Source organism: Macrotis lagotis, chromosome 1 (assembly GCF_037893015.1).
Source record: "Macrotis lagotis isolate mMagLag1 chromosome 1, bilby.v1.9.chrom.fasta, whole genome shotgun sequence".
In the NCBI taxonomy this organism is placed as follows: Eukaryota; Metazoa; Chordata; class Mammalia; order Peramelemorphia; family Peramelidae; genus Macrotis; species Macrotis lagotis.
In genome coordinates, this window is record NC_133658.1 from 344,161,437 (window position 1) to 344,181,521 (window position 20,085).

At 40.4% G+C, this 20,085-nt stretch overlaps 1 protein-coding gene across 2 annotated transcripts in view; it reads left to right on the forward strand.

Annotated features, from left to right (window-relative positions):
* The first annotated feature begins 830 nt into the window (after window positions 1–830).
* Window positions 831–20,085, forward strand: part of HCK (HCK proto-oncogene, Src family tyrosine kinase) — a 39,446-nt gene continuing 20,191 nt past the window's right edge. Inside the window, exons 1-6 of one of the 2 annotated variants that reach the window (XM_074211859.1) lie at window positions 831–1,500; window positions 13,440–13,557; window positions 14,394–14,436; window positions 15,677–15,785; window positions 16,229–16,327; window positions 17,087–17,190. In XM_074211859.1, the coding sequence (XP_074067960.1) occupies window positions 1,406–1,500; window positions 13,440–13,557; window positions 14,394–14,436; window positions 15,677–15,785; window positions 16,229–16,327; window positions 17,087–17,190 (568 nt within the window). In that variant the 5' untranslated portion in view covers window positions 831–1,405. The remainder of the gene's footprint in view (window positions 1,501–13,439; window positions 13,558–14,393; window positions 14,437–15,676; window positions 15,786–16,228; window positions 16,328–17,086; window positions 17,191–20,085) is intronic. The other variant, XM_074211858.1, reaches the window with a different exon arrangement.

A 20,085-nucleotide genomic window follows, 5' to 3' on the forward strand; every position in this document is an offset into this window, starting at 1 on the left:
AAGAAAAAAATGACAACTGGGAGCATTTCCAAAGAAATAGCCAGAAAAGAAGGGATTTGGGTCAGTTTTAAGTCTTTGGAAATTATACGTTCTTCTATTTACTCTCTTCTCTCTGCCCCTCCCCCTCCCCAAGTGCCAACTTGATCAATCACAGGGACCTTAATACAATGAGCTTTGTGGAACCTTGCAAAGGAATTTCCCATTGGAGTAGATGATCTCTGAGCATATGTCCCGCTCTAACATTCTAAGGAGGAAAGTTGACCCAGGGAAAAAAAAATAATAGGGATCTCATTACGAAATAATTGACTCCCCTTTAAACCGTATAGAAATGAGGCTCGCATTACTGCCTCTGCCCCTCCCCCTCCAAGTCTTAGATTAATTAAGAACTGGAAGGGTCAGAAGAATTCTAGTAGTTCTACTCCCACATTTTACAGATGAATAAACTGAGACCCAAAAGGATTCGCCTGTGGTCACATAGGTATTGAAGTGAACCCCTATCTGCTGGCTCTTTACACCAAACCAGTTCTTTCCATTGATCCCCACAAACATGACTGCCTAGAGGACCTCAAACAGACCTCCATCTGTTGGGAATCCCTCTAAAGAAATGAGTCTAGCAATCGAGATAGTGAACAACCAAATGGATGACAGTTGATCTCCCTGACTCAGAAAGCCTCTGATCTGGTCTGAGAATATTATTAGTGGCCCCAAACGTCAAAACGATTGTTCTTATCCTAGGGACTTTGCATGATGTTTGAATAACCTACAGTAGGGGCAGAGAGGAGGAAATCTTTAAGCGTAGAGAAACAAGGAAGGGTCTGGGAAGTGGTGGCTCTGACTTGGAGGGTCAACAGAGAAAGGGGAAGAGGAGTAGACATAGGGGAAAATGAGGTAGGGGAGGAAACTGAATCAAGAAAGTAGACTGCTCCTGGGCGAGGCTAGAATGTTTTGTCCGGACTCTGAACTCCAGTGGGAGGGGACTAGAATCTTTTGGGTAGTTGCTGGAAGCCTAGCTTCAGAGTGACTTTAGAACCGCTCTGGAGCTGGTGGAAGTGTTCGTAGGCGGAGCTCCTCTCCAGGGCTAGAACCCGAATGCTCAGCGGAGCGGTAGGGGACAGCCTAAAGACGAGGTTTATTTCCTTGTAGCTCCAGTGGTCTCCCAACCTCCTCCCGATCCCCGCCAAGGGGACCCTCCTACGACTGTAGCAAGAAGGAAAAGGAGAAAGAATAAGAAGCGCGCTGGGATGTCCATTTGAGTACTATCCCACCTGTGTCCAACCACTCCTCTTCCCCACCTTTCCATCCCCTGGAAAAGCAGAGACGCCCAGAGCCTTGTACAAAGGGCAACTGAGTCCCACAGAGGGGGACCACAGAGCCAGCTTCCGTTCAACCTCACTGGGGAAGCCCGATGCCCCAGGTGCGGCGGAGCCCCCAGAAGACTGAGTTGGGGACGCCTGGGCAGAGGCCGCACATCTTGGGACAGTTTAGAAGACTGAAGGTCAGGTGAGTCCCAAAGGCTGGCGGGGTCCATTCCCAGAGCCACCACCACCACCACCCTTTCTCCGCAGAACTGGAAGAAATGAGCAATATAAACGGGGCCAGAGAGTTGTGGGCATCCCTAAAGGTGGATTCCCTGTCCCGGGCTAATTTTGGGGAGGTGGTGATATGAACCCAGTTCGAGAGGGGAGAGAATGAAAGGGCTGTGTGTATTGGACGCCCTAGAGAAAGTAAGAAAATGGAAAGAGGAGAGTAAAAGTGATGTGCAGAAAAATATGGGAAGAGAGATTAGAACGGTGACAAAAAACGGGATGAAGTCACTTTCATAGTCCTGGTTTAGGAACATTAAATGGAGAAAGCACTAAACAAAAACCAGAAGTCCTGGCTGTGTGATCCGAGATTAGATTTTTAATCTAATCTCTGGGTCTCAGGTTCCCCTTCTACTAAATGGGAAGAACAGATAGACTCTTCCTGTTCCTCTCAGAAAACCAGAATGTGTAAGGGAATTTGAGGTCCCTGAGTTAGAGAGAAGCACGGAGGTGGTATGTGGGTCTGAAGGGCTACATAGCTGGGGTTGTGACTGAGGGTTGAGGTAGGGGTGTGTGGGTAACCTCAGTGGTTAAGCTGCAGCTGGGTTCTGCTCTTCTTGTGCTAAATCCTCCTTCCAGAGTCCCAGAGGATCTTGAGTAACTTCTGCATCCTGTTGTCCTGCCCCATGTTCACTCATCTACAAGAAGAGGGTGGTAGTCCCCAGTGGGGACAAAAGACAGACTCCTGGGAACCCCAGAGATGAACAAAATCAGCTCCCTCCTATCCCCCAATTCCATCTTGTTCAGTCATTCAAGAGATTTATCTGTGAGTCCCAGGAGACCCAGTTTTGCAGATTTGCATCTCTCATCCCACTTGACTAATCAGCTGTTCCTTTTTTTTTTTAGTTTTTGCAAGGCAAATGGGGTTAAGCGACTTGCCCAAGGCCACACAGCTAGGTAATTATTAAGTGTCTGAGGTCAGATTTGAACTCAGGTACTCCTGATTCCAGTGCCGGTGCTCTATCCACTGTGCCAACTAGTTGCCCCTAGCTGTTCCTTATTCTTACTCCTAATTAGAGATGAAATAAATCGTTACACCATGATCTCACCTAGAAGGTTGAAGGGCTCCTGCCCTAGGGCAGACTCTAACAGAATGGTTTCTTCTCCTTAACCCAACCTGTCCCCATTAATTTAGTTCAAGTCAGCTCTGCCCAGAGACCTAGAACTTAAGTTATTCTGGCAGCATATGGATCAGAAGCTTAGACTTTAAAATCAGAATCAGTGAATCTTAGAACTGGAGGGAATCTAGAAATATGAAGTGCCAAGAATCACCTAGTCCAGCCCCATTCTTTTAATGAAAAAGAAACTAAACGCAGAAAAGGGAATCAATTTTTTTCAAGGTCATACACCTCTTGTAGCAGAGCACAGTTCTCCCAGTTCCCAGGCTGGAGCTTTCCAACATACAGTGCTGCTTCTGAGCCCTGATTTAGATCAGAAACTTTTGGAGGGCAAAGCCTCTTCTTTTCTCTTGCTCTGTACAGAATCTAAGTACTATCTGCTCATTGATAATGAAAGGTATGAATAACCCCTCGATCCTTTCCCTCTAAAAGTTACTCTCCAACACAAAGTATACAGGGTTAGTGGGTGGATGGTGGGTATGGCAGGTCTAGTGAAAGTGGTAGACATAGAGACTCATTCCAGATGGCTATTTCTCCTTCATTTCCCTGTGGTAGGAATGGTAGTTGGAGGTCAGAGGTTTGAGTTATTTTGTTTCTTTTTTTTCTTTTTGAGGGGGCTAAATGAGAACTCTGTGAGAATAAAAAAAATGATGGGAAAGGGAATAGGTATTTACTAAGCCCATACTGTGTGCCAAGTGCTTTACAAATTCTATCTCATTTGCTCCTCATGGCATTCCTTGTGAGGTAGATGTTATTGTCATCTCCATTTTACAGTCAAAGAATCTGAGGCAAACAGAGATAAAGTGACTAGCCCAGTGTTACACATCTAATAAGGGTCTGAGGTTGGATTTTGAACTTCTAATTCCAGTTCAGCATTCCACTACAGTACTACTCAAACTACTCAGTAGTTTTGAGCTTGCTCTCTGTCTTGGTGAAGTCATTTTTGCCATTTAGGCTTCAATTTAAGCCCTCAGAGAAATGAGAGTGATCTACTTTACCCTATCCTGGAGTTCTGACATTAGTATAAGAGCAAGTAAACCTGTGGACATGAATATGTGGTCTGCTAAATCTGCTAAGTCCATAGCATCTCTTCTCCAGACTTTGTTCTACCTAGCTAAAAAATCATTTGGTTGAACTAAATGATTTTTTTAAGAATTCTTCCAGGGGACAGCTAGGTGGTGCAGCGGATAGAGCACTGGCCCTGAAATCAGGAGTTCAAATCTGCCCTCAGACACTTAATAATTACCCAGCTATATGACCTTGGGCAAATCATTTAACCCCATTGCCTTAAATAAATTTTTTTAAAAAAAGAATTCTTCCAGTTGTGACTTTCAATGTTCTATGACAGCAGCTCCCAACTTTTTTTTTAAACATTTTTTTTTAGGTTTTTTGGAAGGCGAATGGGGTTAAGTGGCTTGCCCAAGGCCACACAGCTAGGTAATTACTAAGTGTCTGAGGTCGGATTTGAACTCAGGTACTCCTGACTCCAGGGCCAGTTCTCTATCCACTGGGCCACCTGGCCACCCCTAGCTGCCCCAGCTCCCAACTTTTCAGAGTTTAAGGACTTTTCTCAATAATAAAAAATTTAAGGAAAACCACAACTTATGTTGACTGAAAAAAATATGCAAAAACCCTGACAAAAAGTTACAATTAATTTGATAAGGCTTTTAAGTTAATGTATATTTCATTAGTTACAAACATCTATGTGCACTTGAAACTGTAATAAGAGACATTTCTTTTTAACTCTTAATACTTTTATTTTTTCCAATCATATGCAAAGATAACATTCAACTTTCATTTTTGTGAGATTTTGAATTCCAAATTTTTCTCCCTCTTCATCCCCCAAGACAGTAAACAATCTGATATAGAATATACATGTACAACCATGTTAAACATATTTCCACATTTGTCATGTTGTAAAAGAAGAATCAGAACAAAAAAATAAAAACCATGAGCAAGGAAAAATTAAAAAAAAAGGTGAAAATAATATGCTTTGATCTGCATTCAGACCCCATACTTCTTTTTCTGAATGTGGATGTGATCACTAGTCTTTTGGAATTGTCTTAGCTTTTTTGTTTGTTTTTTGTTTTTTTAGTTTTTGCAAGACAATGGGGTCAAGTGGCTTGGCCAAGGCCACACAGCTAGGTAATTATTAAGTGTCTGAGGTCAGATTTGATCTCAGGTACTCCTGACTCCAGGGTTGGTGCTCTATCTACTACGCCACCTAGACACCCGATTTTGGAATTGTCTGAGCTTATTGTATTGCTGAGAAGAGCTAAGTGGGGGGGGGGAGGCAAGATGGCGACTAGAGAGGATCGTGTCTTAGGTGCTCTCTCATAAAACTTCTAAACTAAGGATTCTAACTAAATTTTCGAGAGACAGAACCCACAGAGGGACCCAGTGAGGCAGTTCTCCTACTCAAGGTAACCTGGAAAAGAGCAGAAAGGCTCTGCTCCCCAATGTTGGAGGGGCAGCCCATCGGAGGGGTGGCCCACCAGAGCAAAAGAACTTCAGCCTCCCAGAGGCAGTTCCAGGGCTCTGGGAGCCGGGGCTCACAGCAGCAGAGGAGTTTCCTGACTTATACCCTGGGAAGCACCAGGCACAAACTGGGGGAACAGAGGGGGATCCTCTGCCTGAGCAAGCACGTGAAGCCCAGCCCTCAGGGCACACAGCGAGCAGCCTGGCCACCACAGTCCAGATCCAGGAACAGAAGCAGGCGGAGCCAGTAAGCAGGAGCCCCTCGGGCATGAGCCCATTGAACCTAGGGAGGGGAGTGAAGAGAGAGGGAGACTGCAGAGCTCTGTCCTCTGTCCCTGGAACAGCACTCTGGGGCTCTGACCACATTCAGATCCTGATCGCAGTCTAGGCCCCCCCATAGAACAGCAGGGCCCCCCCCACCTCAGCCCCATGGCAGAGCGGGGCACATATGGTCATTCACAGACCAGAAGGGAGGACAGAGCCTCATACACTGAGATCTTTGTGGGAGTGTCCCAAAAACTCAGGAAGCACCCCAAAAATAGGCTTAGGCTGGGAAAATCAGCAAGCAGAGAAACAAGAGGAACACCATTGAGAAATATTTTGCCTGCAAGCCTAAGAAGGATCAAAACACTCAGTCTGAAGATGAGGAAGCACAAGCTCCTGCATCTAAAGACTCCAAGAAAAACAGAAATTGGGCTCAGGCTATGACAGAGCTCAAAAAAGACTTTGAAAAATCAAATGAGGGAGTTAGAAGAAAAACTGGGAAAAGAAATGAAAGAGATGCAGGAAAAACATGAAAATGAAGTCAACAGCATAGTCAAGGAAATCCAAATAAATGCTGAAGAAAATAGCATGCTAAAAACCAGCTTAGGTCAAATGGATAAAACAGTTCAAAAAGTTATTGAGGAGAAGAATGCTTTAAGAAGCAGAATTGGCCACATGGAAAGGGAGATAAGAAAGCTCTCTGAGGAAAACAAATCCTTCAGACAAAGAATAGAACTCAGGGAGATTGCTGAATTTATGAGAAATCAGGACTCAATACTTCAAAAGAATGAAAAATTAGAAGAAAATGTGAAACATCTCATTGAAAAAAACAACTGATATGGAAAACAGATTTAGGAAAGATAATTTAAAAATTATTGGAATACCTGAAAGTCATGATCAGGAAAAGAGCCTTGACATCATTTTCAAAGAATTACTACAGGAAAATTGCCCTGATATCCTAGAAGCAGAGGGCAAAATAGAAATGGAGAGAATCCACAGATCCCTCTGAGAAAAAAGATCCTAAAATACCAACCCCCAGGAATATTATAGCCAAGTTCCAGAACTCCCAAGTCAAAGAGAAAATATTATAAGCAGCCAGAAGGACACAATTCAAATACCATGGAGCTGTAATCAGGATCTCACAGGACTTAGCAGCAACTACATTAAAAGCTCATAGGGCTTGGAATATGATATACTGGAAGGCAAAAGAGCTTAGAATGCAACCAAGAATCAACTACCCAGCAAAACTGAATGTCCTCTTCCAGGGAAAAAGATGGACTTTCAATGAACCAGGGGAATTTCAAATGTTCCTGTTGGAATGGCCAGAGCTAAACAGAAGGTTTGATCTTCAAATACAGGACTCAGGTGACGCATAGAGATTGGAGGAGAAGGGGAAAATATGAGGGACTTGATGATGAACTGCATGTATTCCTGTATAGAAAAATGACACTGATAATACTCATATGAACCTTCTCAGTTAATAGAGGAGGTAGAAGGAGCTTTTATAGATGAAGCACAGGAGAAAGCTGAATCTGAAGATAAAATATGGTGTAAAAATGGAGTCAACAGAAAAAAGGGAAATGTAATGGGACAAAGAAAATGGAGAGGGGGAATAGGCCAAGATATTTCATATAATAAGATTTTTCTTTATTACAATGAGCTATTGCAATGATATGGAAGGGGGGCAAGGCAAGGGGGAATGAGGGAACCTTTGCTCTCATCAGAGGTGGCTAGGAGAGGAAACAGTATATATACTCAATGGGGTATAGACATCTAGAGTAAGAAGGAGGGGGGGACAGAGTGAAGGGGTGGGGATATGAATGAAGAGGGAGAGGATGGACCATGGGGGGAGAGTGGTCAGATATAACACATTTTCTTTTTTATTTGTTGCAAGGGGCTGGGATTGGATGGCCTGTCTGGGACCATAGGGCCAGGTGGATGCTGGGCCTAAGGGGTGGTATGGGGGCTCAGGGCCTCTTGGCCCCAGGGCCAGGGATCTATCTGCTGTGCCACTCAGCTACCCTACAGCAGAGTCAGTGAAAGGAGAGAGAAAATATAGTACATGGTAGTGGAGAAATACAAAAGGAGGGAGTTGCAATCAGCAATGGCAACGGTGGAAAAATATGGAAGTAACTTTTGTAATGGACTTATCCTAAAGAACGTGATACATCCGTGACAGAGTTGGTGGTGTTGGAACAAAGACTGAAGCACATTTATTATTATTATTATTATTATTATTATTATTATTATTATTATTATTATTATCATTATTATTATTATTATTATTATTATTATTATCATTATTATTATTATTATTATTATTTGGGGGGTGCAGGGCAAACAGGGTTGGGTGGCCTGCCTGGGGCCGCATAGCAGGGTGATCAGGTGATCATTGGGTGTCTGAGGCTGGATTCGGACCCAGGTGCTCCTGGCTCAAGGTCCAGTGCTCTGTCCGACACCCAGCCGCCCCTACTATTATTACTATTTTATTTTATTTTAGGTCTTTTTTTTTCTTTTTTTGGTTTATGCAGGGCAGTGGGGTTGGGGTGGCTTGCATGTCACACAGCTGGGTGATTGTTGGGTATATGGGGCCAGATATGGGCTCGGGTGCTCTTGGCTCCATGGCTAGGGCTCTGTCCACTGTGCCACCTGGCCATACCTACAATTGTTACTATTTTTTTAATTTTAATTTTAATTTTTTTCTCTCCCTTTTACTTTATCGCTCAAATGAGTCTATATTCTTTGGGGGGAGGGGGTATTTTGTTCACTCTTAAACAAGAATATTTTATCAATGTATAAACAAACATTGTACAAAATGAGAATAAATATTAAATTAAAAAAAAAGAAGAGCTAAGTGATAGGAGTCACTCTTTACTCAGTTATGCTTTATTGTTTAATGAGAAACCAGTTTGCAGCTTTCAGTCCTGGAAGGCTATTTGAAGGGAGGAAACTATGAACCTTCGAGATGATTCCACATGCTCCTTGCTTCAGTATTTAGATTTCAGAACAAATGCAGAGAACCTACTTTCATGAACATATGCTGTGCAGAAAAGGCAACTGGTACTAATAGCCTTGTCATATGACTTTGGGCAATCAGAACAAAAAGGTAGCCACAAGTCAACCATGTGCTTTTGTGTGTGAAGCTTAGTTTCAAAGAATTTTTTTCCTCTCAGTTACAAATGAAATATAATATAAATGACAAGGTGTGGTGTGCACATAGTAACAGCAACAACAACAATAATAAACATTTATATATGGCTTAAAAGTTTGTTTATCTCATTTGATCCTCACAACAATCCTGAAAGGTAAGTGACATTTTTATCCCCATTTTACAAATGAGGAGACTGAGGGTCACATAGCTAATAAGTAACTAAGGCTAGCTTTAAACTCAGTTCACTGTACTTCCCAAACTGCACTATTACATTACCATTACATTTGGAGATTCCTTACAATAATTGTATGAGCCCCTACAGAGGTCTGCAGTCCACATGTTAGGGAGCACTGTTAACTACTCAAAGATAACTTCCAGCCTGATGTTCTAAGGCCTTTCTCAGCTCTAATATGTGAATCTTTGATTGAGAGTAATGACCTCCAGTACAGACATTTCTTTACCTAAGGTCCAATAGACACTCAAAGAATCTATGAATTTGGATGGGAAATAATTACAACTTTATTTTCTATAATCTTTGGTTTCCTTTGTAATCTGTGTGTTTTTATTTTATGCATTTAAAAACATTATTCTGAGGAGTCCATGAGTTTCACCAAAAGATAAGAACCCCAGTCTAGTAGAAGGATTAGATAAGAACAACAGAAGTTGTATTGTAGAGAAAAAAGTGAACAGAACTTGAGAGGATCAAACCAAGTGGTATGAGATCACTTCAAGTGAAGGGGTAGGGAGAGGGAATTAGGGAAATCTCCCTGGAAGAGGTATCGAAGATGGAGTTGGATTTTTTTAAATAAGGTGTGGACATGAGAGGGAAAGAGACATGAGGAGGAATTTCAGAAGTAGGGAAAGTAGGGGTGGCTAGGTGGCACAGTAGGTAGAGCACTGGCCCTGGAGTCAGGAGGACCTGAATTCAAATCCAGCCTCAGACACTTAATAATTACCTAGCTGTATGACCTTGGCCAAGCTACTTAAGCCTATTGCCTTGCAAAAACTTAAAAAAAAAGTAGAGAAAATGAAAGCAAAGTATGTGCTCAGAGATGAGCAAATGGACCTCTAACTAAAGTTGAGTGTGTAAAAAAAAAAAAACAGTGACTAGGAGTGGGGGAGAGGTTGAGAACAAATGGTGAAGGGTCTGGAATACTGGACAAAGAAGTTTGGACTTTATTCACAGAGCATAAAATTTGAGAAGACAATCATCTAATCCCATCCCTTATTATCCATCTGAGGAAACTGAAGCCCAGTGAGGAAGAGTTTCTTGTTCAACAGCTGGCTAGTTATAATGATCACAGCCAAGATTCAGCTCTTCAGACTGTCATTACATTAAACAACACTATTGAAGATTTTTTGAGCAGGGAACTTAGCCACATACCTCAGTTTTATCTCCTCTCCTAACCTTTTCCCATTGGTGAGTTCTTAGCATCTCTATTTTGGAGAAGGGCCCAAGCCGATCATTCCTGATTCTCTAGATTTAGGTTGGATTCCTCCTTTCCTCTAATCAGAGGAGCGCCAAGTGTAGGGGATACTGAGAAGATGTGTTTCATAGTTTATATACATAATCTTATAGGAAAATGAGTTTCTGGAGGCAATGATGAAGTCCAGATGAGCAGCTGAATGAGATGATTGGATGAGAGTGGTGGTGGTGAGATGACCATCAGGAGAGATCTCCCATTTAAGGACAATCATCTCATCTCACCTGGCCACAGGAATTCATTCTGTACCTTCCCTCCTCTTTCCTTCCCCATTCCTCCTCCCCTTTCCCCCCTCCGTATCCCTTCTCCCCAATCCTCCCCCCCCAACCCTTCCTTCTTAGTTTCTTTTTATGTGCAATCTTCTCCCATTAGACTGTGAGCTCCTTGAGGGCAGGGACTGCCTTTTGCCCTTCTTTGTATCTCCAGAACTTAATGCAGTGCCTGATGCTAGTAGATGCGTTTTATTGATTATTGATTCTATCTTCTCCAATATCTACTTTTCAACTCCTTTTTAAAATGTTAGCTCCTTGAGGGAAAGGAAGTTTTTCTTTTTGACTATATTTGTATCCTCAACACTTTTCATCATAGCTAGTACAGAGTAAGACACTTAATAAATACTTGTTTGGGGGCATCTGGATGGCACAGTGGATAGAACATCAGCCCTGGGGTCAGGAAGGCCTGAGTTCAAATCTGACATCACCCATTTAATAATTGCCTAGCTGTGTAACCTTGGACAAGTCACTTAACACTGCCTTAAATAAATAAACACTTGTTCCTTGATTGAGGGGATGGAAGGGTAGGACTTAATTACAGGTATTTGTTAAGAAGCTGACTTGGGCACTGTGGATTGTAGGACAAGAGACTGGGGACAAGGTGATTGATAAAAAGCTATTTTAGTAGTCAGGTGACTACTTAATAATGGGGACCTGGACTAGGAAGGTAATGGGAATGGAGATGGGAGATGAATAGACAAGATATTATAATACAGTCTAATCAGAGTCAGATTCTGTGGGTTTTTTCATTTTATATGTCTTGTCTTTTATGTAGTCTAAGATTGCATTTGCTTTCTTTGACTCAGACAATCTAATCTAATCCCAAAGAGCAGGCTCTTTCTTACCTTCTGAATACAGCCCAAGACCAAAGCCTCTCTGACACCTGACCCACTCCTTCCTGTCTTCCCTGGCATTTGAGCAAACTGAAATCTCTATCATCACAGAACCCTTTCGAACAGGAGCTCTTATCCCCATTCTATAGAAGAAAAATCAGACTCAGAGAGATTAAATGACTTGTTGCCACACTATAATATCAGAGATGAGATTCAAACTCTTCTAGATGCCAATTTCAGCACACTATCCACTATACCATCCTGGCTCTCATTTAGACCCAACAGAGAGTAGCCCTGTTGATATAACTGAGAGTTGACCCAATTTCTTAGATTATGCATGTTCACCCTCTGCTGTCAGGGTAAATGTAAAAATGTTTTATAGTCATGAAATGCACGCTCTCTCTCTCTCTCTCTCTCTCTCTATATATATATATATATATATATATATAATGTTTTCTTTTGAAATAATATTTATACTATGTATATACTATTGCTAAGTGATTTTTACAATTCTCATTTGCTACTCATATCAACCTATGGGATATCCTCATTTTAAAGTTGAGAAACCTAACAGAGGTGAAGTGACACAGCTAGTAAATATCTCAGAACACATTTGAACTCAGGACTACCTGACCTAACAGATCCAGTACCCTATCTACTGCACCACCAGCTGCCTCTGGTATTTCCTGTTTTCCCAATATTTCTTGTTAACTGAGTAGGGAGTTTATTCCCCAGTGAGTTGTGTTCCTGAGAGCACAGAATCCTTGGGTACTGTGTTTGCATCTAGATTATTTATATGGTTCTACTTTTCAGTTTCTTAAAGTAACATCAAACAATTTTGCTTATTACTGCTTTACAATAGTTTGTGCTCTTATAATTCTAGAGCTTTATTCCTTTTCTTCCTTATTTTCTTTGCACATCTTGTTCTTCCAGTTTATTTTGGTATTATTTAGATTAATGAAAAAGAAACCCAGAGAAATTTGGTTGCTATAATATAAAAAAATCCATAAATTAAATTAGGTGGTAAAATCATCTTATTATATTAGTGAAGCCCAACCATGAACAATGAATTATTTAAGTCTTCCTTTATTTCTGTAGAGAAGGCATAGAATTTCTGCTACTATGCCTGTTATTTTTTATATTACCACTAATTAAACTGTCTTGCTTTCACTATCTTAAGAAGTCTAAGGGATTCATTAATAACATGCTGAATTTAAGAGTAGAATTTCCAGTAGGTGGGGTAATATTAATCAGAGTATCTGATACCTAAGGAATAAAAAGAGGAAAAACTCCCTCTCAGAGAGACAGTACACTCCTCTGGCTACTTCTAAAGAGTGTTTAATAATATTTTTCTATAAATCCTTTCTATGTCTTATTAAGTAAACACTAAAATATTTTCTGTATTTTCTAGGTATTTTGATTGGCATTTCTTTTACAGGGTTTAGAGATATAATGAAATATTCTTCTATATAAAAAATGCTAGGGATTTTGTGGATTATTTTATGTCCTGTTATTTTACTAAGACTATTAATTATTGTGGTTCACTTCTTTACTGATTCTATATCACTGTAAAAATTTTTTTTATTTATTTAAAGTAATGGGGTTAAGTGACTTGCCCAAGGTCACACAACTAGGCAATTATTAAGTGTCTGAGGTCAAATTTGAACTCAGGTACTCCTGACTCCAGGGGCAGTACTCTATCCACTGTACCACCTAACCGCCCCTCTATATCATTTTCTGTATAAGTGATTATATTGCCTGAAAAAAGGAATGATTTTGCTTTCTCTTTGTTTTTACATTTCATCTCTTTTTTTTATTGCTATCATTAGTATTTCTAGTACTGTGTCAAATAATAGTTGGGAGAGGAGGAATCCTTGTTTTACCCTTTTATTTGAAAAACTTTAAATGTTTCTATCTTACTAATAATACTAGTTAGTTCTGGATTTGTACTTTTGACTACATTAAATAAGGGGTCATCTATGTCTGTGCTTTTTAAAAAAAAATAAGTAAATGTATGCTGATGAAATTGTTTTTCTGTACTCATTAATATATGGTCCTGAGGGTTTTGTTTATGTCATTAATTATGCCAATTATATTACAAAAATATGATATTCTCTAACATATTTGTATCTCTTGCCCCTTGGCAAATAAAGTTTTTTTACACTGGATATCCAGAAAAGGGTATCATTATTAATGGACTGATTGGGTCCGTGAGGATGCCAGGGGCACAAAACAACTCCCTCTTCTCTATCCCAGGATGGGGTGTGTGAAGTCCAGATTTACCCAGGATGGTGGGAAGTTTTCCAAAAAAGAGACTCAAACGAACCCCCAGGGCCCTATATATGTGCCAGATCCAACATCCTCAGGAAGAAAGGTAAGCAAGGCTTTCAAGTTTGGTGAGAGGAGTGAATTCTCCATTATGTTGTGAGTTTGACTTGAGCCATGAACAGTCCTTTCTTTTCTATCATTTCCCTACCTTGTTTATGGGGGGATATGCCCAGAGAGAGCCCCTTAGTCTCCCAATTCCCTTGGACAGATCTACACCAAAGGCTCTAGAAGGTGGCTAATTCTTTATCTCCAAATCCCCAGTACCCTCTTGTAACATCCCCTTAATACCCTCATGAATGCCACACAAAGACCTCCCTTATTTATAACCTATTGTGCAAAGTCTTAGACTCTCAACCAAATTGTTGCTATAGCATTTAATTTCTTCATGTCTGTAGGTGCCCCAACCTTGCCCATTTGAATCACAAGATTTGGAGTTAGGGAAAACCTCAAAGATAATCTAGTTTTCTCCTTATTTTATGGAGGAGGAAACTAAGGCTAGTCCAAATTCAAAGATAGTAACTAAAAGAAACAGACTTGGCACTCAGATCCTCTGGTTTCAAATCCAGGGCTCTTTCCACTGCCCAACATTTCCTATATCCCCCTTCCCTCCCACTTCCTTCTATCCCTTCAGATGATGACTTATCTTTCCACTGGTTCTCAATCGCTGAGGATTTTAAGTGGCAGTGTAGAACAGTGAAAAGAACTTTGGGCTAGGAGTCTGGTCTTCTAATTCCATTCCTACCACTGATTTTCTGTTGTGTCCTTGAATAAGTCTTGTGCCATTTCTCAGTTTCAGTGTGCTCTACATAATAAAGCAGTCCCCATCCGGACCAAGAATCATTCTTTCTTTGATTCTGACCTTTTCTTCTTTATTCTCTACAGGTAGACAATGGTTCCAGTGTAAACCCAGCAAAATCCTCTGATGGTATGTGACCTCTGAGTTACACAGGGATGTGGAAAGAGCAGGAAGTATCTAGCCTTGGAAACCAAGATTTTCTTGCTTTTACAAGTTCTCTTCCCTTCTCCCCTTTCCTCCATTATCCTTCCTCCCCTCCCTTCTTTTTCCTCTCTTCCCCTCCACTCTTCCCTTGTCCTTCCTCCTCTCTTTCCTACCTCCATCCCTTCCTCCTCCCCTCCTTCCAAAATGATCTAATTCAATCTGTTCCTTTTCCAGAGGGAGCAAACTGAGGTCCAGGGAAAGGACTTGCCCAAAGTCACACAATAAGTTGGTGGCAGGACCAGGTCTAGAACTTAAGTCTCTTTACCACCCAGTGCTTTTTAAATGACACTGATGCTAAGCCCCTCACCACTTGACAGACAATATTTTGAAGTTTTTTGTTTTTATTTTTGTTTTTTGCAAGGCAATGGGGTTAAGTGGCTTGCTCAAGGCCACACAGCTAGGTAATTATTAAGTGTCTGAGGCCAGATTTGAACTCAGGTACCCCTGACTCCAGGCCCAGTGCTCTATCCACTGCGCCAGTTAGCCACCCCAAATATTCTCAAGTTATAAACAATAACACCAAAACTTTCTATAGATTTATAAAAGCTCAGAGAACAATGCTGAGCAAATTAGATGCTGTTATTTTGAATAATAGGTATTATATTTAGTCTTTTAAAGTATAAAAGATAATTATAAAAAATCACATTCTTTTTGTGCTTTGCTATTCACGAAGTACTTTATACACATTATCTCATTTGATGGCCCTTTCAGTAGCTCTGTGGACAATGATAATAAGAACTACTCATATTCTGATAGGACTGTGCTTTTCTCACAATTATTTCAGTAGGCAGAAAGTACAAGTATTTTTATCCCCATTTTACAGAAAAGGAAAATGAGGATGGGGGTAGACAGGAGAGGAGGAGTAGAAGCAACTTACCCAAACTAATAAGGAAGCCCAGCAGTAGAACCTAGGGTCTCTACTCATAATCTAGTAATCTTTCTAACATAACTAGGCTGTTTTCTTATTCTACAGTTTAATTTGTGTATTTTCTTTTTGATATTTGCTGGAATTGCTATTAAATTTCTAGTAAAAGTTCTTTTGTAAAGAGAAAGGGAACACATAGGAAAGGAAAACACTGGAGAAGGAAACCAGAGAGTAGGGGAGAGGGGAAGATAACCTATCCCTGACCTGACAGCTCCTGATACATGTGTCTCCCTTTTCCAGCAAACCCAGAAAACATGGACATCACAGTTGTGGCCCTCTATGACTATGAGGCCATCCACAGAGAGGACCTCACCTTCCGGAAGGGTGACCATATGATGGTCCTAGAAAAGTAAGTCTTGGCTTAGTATTTGTCTCCCTGAATATTACTGAGCCCACAGGGGGTTTGTGTCAAGAACCTGTAAGGGACAGGGAAACCTCTTTGCTGCCTATAGTCCTGTTTTAGCCACAATAGACTCTTGTTCCAAAACCCCACAGTTTTTGTGGCTATAAAATTTCATCTCTTGGTGTCTATTCTCTTGGTATTAAGACTGTCCACATTTTGGTTGATTCTCAGATAAGTTATGCAGACCATCATCTGTACTAGATATCTTCTTAGCTGTCTAGTATCAGTAAAGCCCAGGGTCACCTACAAAGTTTAAGGAAGCTTCTTAGAGAACTTCAGATCAAGTCTAAAATTCTCTAACTACCTAGTGAGGGAATAAAGGAGCCAAGGGTTCATTTGAAGCATTGTTAATTCTGTCACAATGGGATGATATTATTTTTCTGCTCTAGATCTGGAGAATGGTGGAAAGCTCGATCCCTTGCAACCCAGAAGGAGGGCTATATCCCAAGCAATTATGTAGCCCAGATCAACTCCCTGGAGACAGAAGAGTAAGTATATCTTTTGCCGACCCTTAAAGAGGAGGATATATAGAGATACCCAGGGCTGAGAGGATCATCATGATCTATATCTAAGGAGTACTTTTTTAGACCTTAAACAGATGAAGATCTGTTCTAAAATATCTTCCCAGAAAGTGTGTCACAGTCTCTCTGAAGTTCATCCTCTCAAATAGAAAGTTATGCCTTAAGTCTAACCTAAACTCCTTCTGCTGCACTCTTAAGGCATGGTGCTTTATGAAATATCATTACCAGTGTTTCCTGAAAACATCACATTTTCTCACCCCATGTGCCCTCTCTTATCTTTGATCCTAGATCTCTCCAATTCCATTCATTCAACAAATACTAAGAACCTACTATGTGCAGAGCTTTGTGCTTAGTCCTCAAGGAGGCTACTACAATGCCTATCCTTAGGGAGCTTATAGTCTAGTAGACAGATCAGATACAGACAGCTGGCTATAAGACACATCAAAATATGATAAAAACAGAAATTTCATAGAGTGGGTATCATGCCAGCTGGGTTTTGAAGAGTAAAAAGAATCTAGTTCAACATTTTCATACTCTTGCCTTTGGGACTGCCTTCTCTAAATCCCAAGTTGGTTATCTGCTCAGAGTCTACTTTTGTCACTCATAGTTGCTGGGATTCTCTACTGTGATTTCAGCATGCCCTAGGAATCGGGGTTGTCCTGTTGGCTCCTCTGGTTCTCAGCCCCCACACCTACACACACACTCCTTGCTCTTATCATGTCACAGATGGTTCTTCAAAGACATTAGTCGTAAGGATGCAGAGCGTCACCTGCTGGCACCTGGAAATGTAGTGGGCTCCTTTATGATTCGGGACAGTGAAACGACCAAAGGTAAGTTTGTGGGTGGCAGTGGGACTCAGGGTGCTAGACAGTCCCAAGTTGGTACAATGAAAAGAGTAATGGATTTAAAGTCATGGGTTTAGGGTTCAAATTCTAGTCTGCATGACTTGGGACAAGTCTCTCTACCCTTCTTGGGACCTCAGTGTCTATATATATAAAATGAGGGAGTTGGACTATATTATTTCTAAATCCCCTTCAAGCTTTAACATTTTATGGTTCTAAGATTCCTAGACAACAAGTGAGGAGAGATCTCTCTGAAGCATCCCAGTCCTACCATTTGAACATAGTTCTTTCCTTAGTCAAAAATTTGAGTGAGTAGCAGTTATAGTAGTTTCTATTTTTTTAAGGCTTCCAAGTTTGCAAATTGCTTTCCTCACAACATCAGAGAGAGAGAGAGAGAGAGAGAGAGAGACTATCATCCCATTTTAGAGATTAGTAAAATGAAACTCAAAAATGAAATGACTTAGGGATGGCTGGGTGGCGCAATGGATAGAGCACCGGCCCTGAAGTCAGGAGTACCTGAGTTCAAATCCAGCCTCAGATACTTCATAATTACCTAGCTGTGTGGCCTTGGGCAAGCCACTTAACCCCATTTGCCTTGCAAAAACCTAAAAGAAAAAATGAAATGACTTGACTCAAACTTGAACGCAAGTTTTCTGTCTCCTTGTCTAGAGTTATTTCTATTTTTTTTATCAATAAACATTAGATATACATTATGTACCACATACTATGCTAGACACTGGGATACAAAGATGAAATTGTCCTTGCCCTAATGAGTTTACATCCTATTAGGATATCCATGTATACACAGAAATAAATACAAGGTAATTTGAGTAGGGAGAGAACGTAGACAAATGAAGGGAATAAGGGAAAGTTTCCGGGAAGAAACAGTTCCTAAAATATACTTTGAGGAAAAGATGGGATTGTGAGAGACACAGAGGAGCTCAGAGTTCATTTAACAGCCTGAGAAAATGTGCAGAGGTGGGAGATGCAACCTTGATTTTGGAGAATAACACGGATTATGTGAAGGGAAATAAAGTTCAACAGAACTCCAGGCCTGGCTTATTCCTCCTCTATTTCTATTCACATGCTATTGAATGAAACTGGAGAAAGTCAGAGTTTTTGAAGAACCCACTCCAAATTTGTTATCTAATCTCTATAAGGCCCTCACTGCAAGAAAATCCTTTTACTCCTCCCTAATTGATTCTCTGCCCCCATTTCTCACAGAGGCTACTGCAAGAATATATAATCTATTTGCCTAAATTCCCTTCTTTCTCCTCTTCATCTCACATACCCCTTGACATGATCCCTCAATTTCTCTCCTTTACTCTAATACCCAATAATGAAGTGACTTCTGGATCCCATCCTTTCTTCTCCATCAGATTACTCTCATAATCTCTCTAGTTTTTAATCCTTCTCTTTCTACTGCCTCTGATCATTATCTAAATATATACCCATGTCTTTCCTACACTTAAAAAATCCAGCATTGTGAAGGATTTTAAGTGCCAAACAGAGGAATTCATATATATTTGATTCTGCATGTAATAGAGAACCATGGCCCTCAGACTATCATTCTCCTTCCTTTTTCAGCCTAGGTTTCCTGTTTTATCACTCAATGGAAACTGTTCCATTGAAAGCTAACAATTTTAATTGCTAAATCTAATGGTCTTTTCCCATTGCTTATCTTTCTTGATTTCTTTACCTCATTTGCCATTATTAAGTTTATTCTCCTTCTGAAAGTTCCTTCTTATTAGGGTTTTCTTTTCTTTTTTTTTTTATCTTGTCTTTTTTGTTTTTTTGCAAGGCAGTAGGGTTAAGTGGCTTGCCCAAGGCCACACAAGTTAGATAATTATTAAGTGTCTGAGGTCAGATTTGAACTCAGGTACTCCTCACTCCAGGGCTGGTGCTCTATCCACTGCACCACCTAGCCACCCAGGGTTTTCTTAATATTGTTCTTTTTTTTTTTTTTAGGTTTTTGCAAGGCAAATGGTGTTAAGTGGCTTGCCCAAGGCCACATAGCTAGGTAATTATTAAGTGTCTGAGAAAGGATTTGAACCCAGGTACTCCTGACTCCAAGGCCAGTGCTTTATCCACTACGCCACCTAGCCGCAATATTGTTCTTTCTTTGTTTTCCTATTTGTATGATTATTTCTTCTCAGTCTTCTTTTCTGGACATTCATCCATACTATGTCTGCTAACTTTGGATGTCCTCCAAGGTTCTATCCCAGAGCCTCTTTCTTTCTATATACTCACATAAGTTTAATTATCTCTATGCTGATGACTCCCAGATCTAACTATTCCAACCTAGACTGTCTCAAGTTTGAGTCCAGCATTACCAGTTGCCTGATGAGTATTTAAAATGAATGGTCTTGAGATAGCTCAAATTCAATTATGTCCGAAAATAAACTTGTCTTTCCTAAATATATTTCTCTTCCAAATTTTCCTGTTTCTCTGGAAGAAGCTGCTATTATTCCAGTTATTGAGGTTTCCAACTTTGTTACCATCTTTAGTTTCTCACTTTCATTCACCATATATGTATGTGTGTGTGTATACACACACACACACACACATATATATATATATATATATATATATATATATATATATATATATATATAATTAGTTATCAATTCTATTGGGGAGTTTTTTCCACCATATACTCAAATTATCCTTGTCTTCCCTTTCACACAGCTGCCACCCTAATTCAGTGCCATCATTTCTCACCTGGATTATTGCAACAGCCCTTCATTTGTTTTCCCTGCCTCTCTAAGTCATCCTTCATAAGGCTGTCAAAGTGATTTTTCTAAAGTATAAATTTTATCATGTCACTCCCTTCCTCAGTAAACTGCAATGGCTCTCTATTACATGCAGAATCAAATATATGAA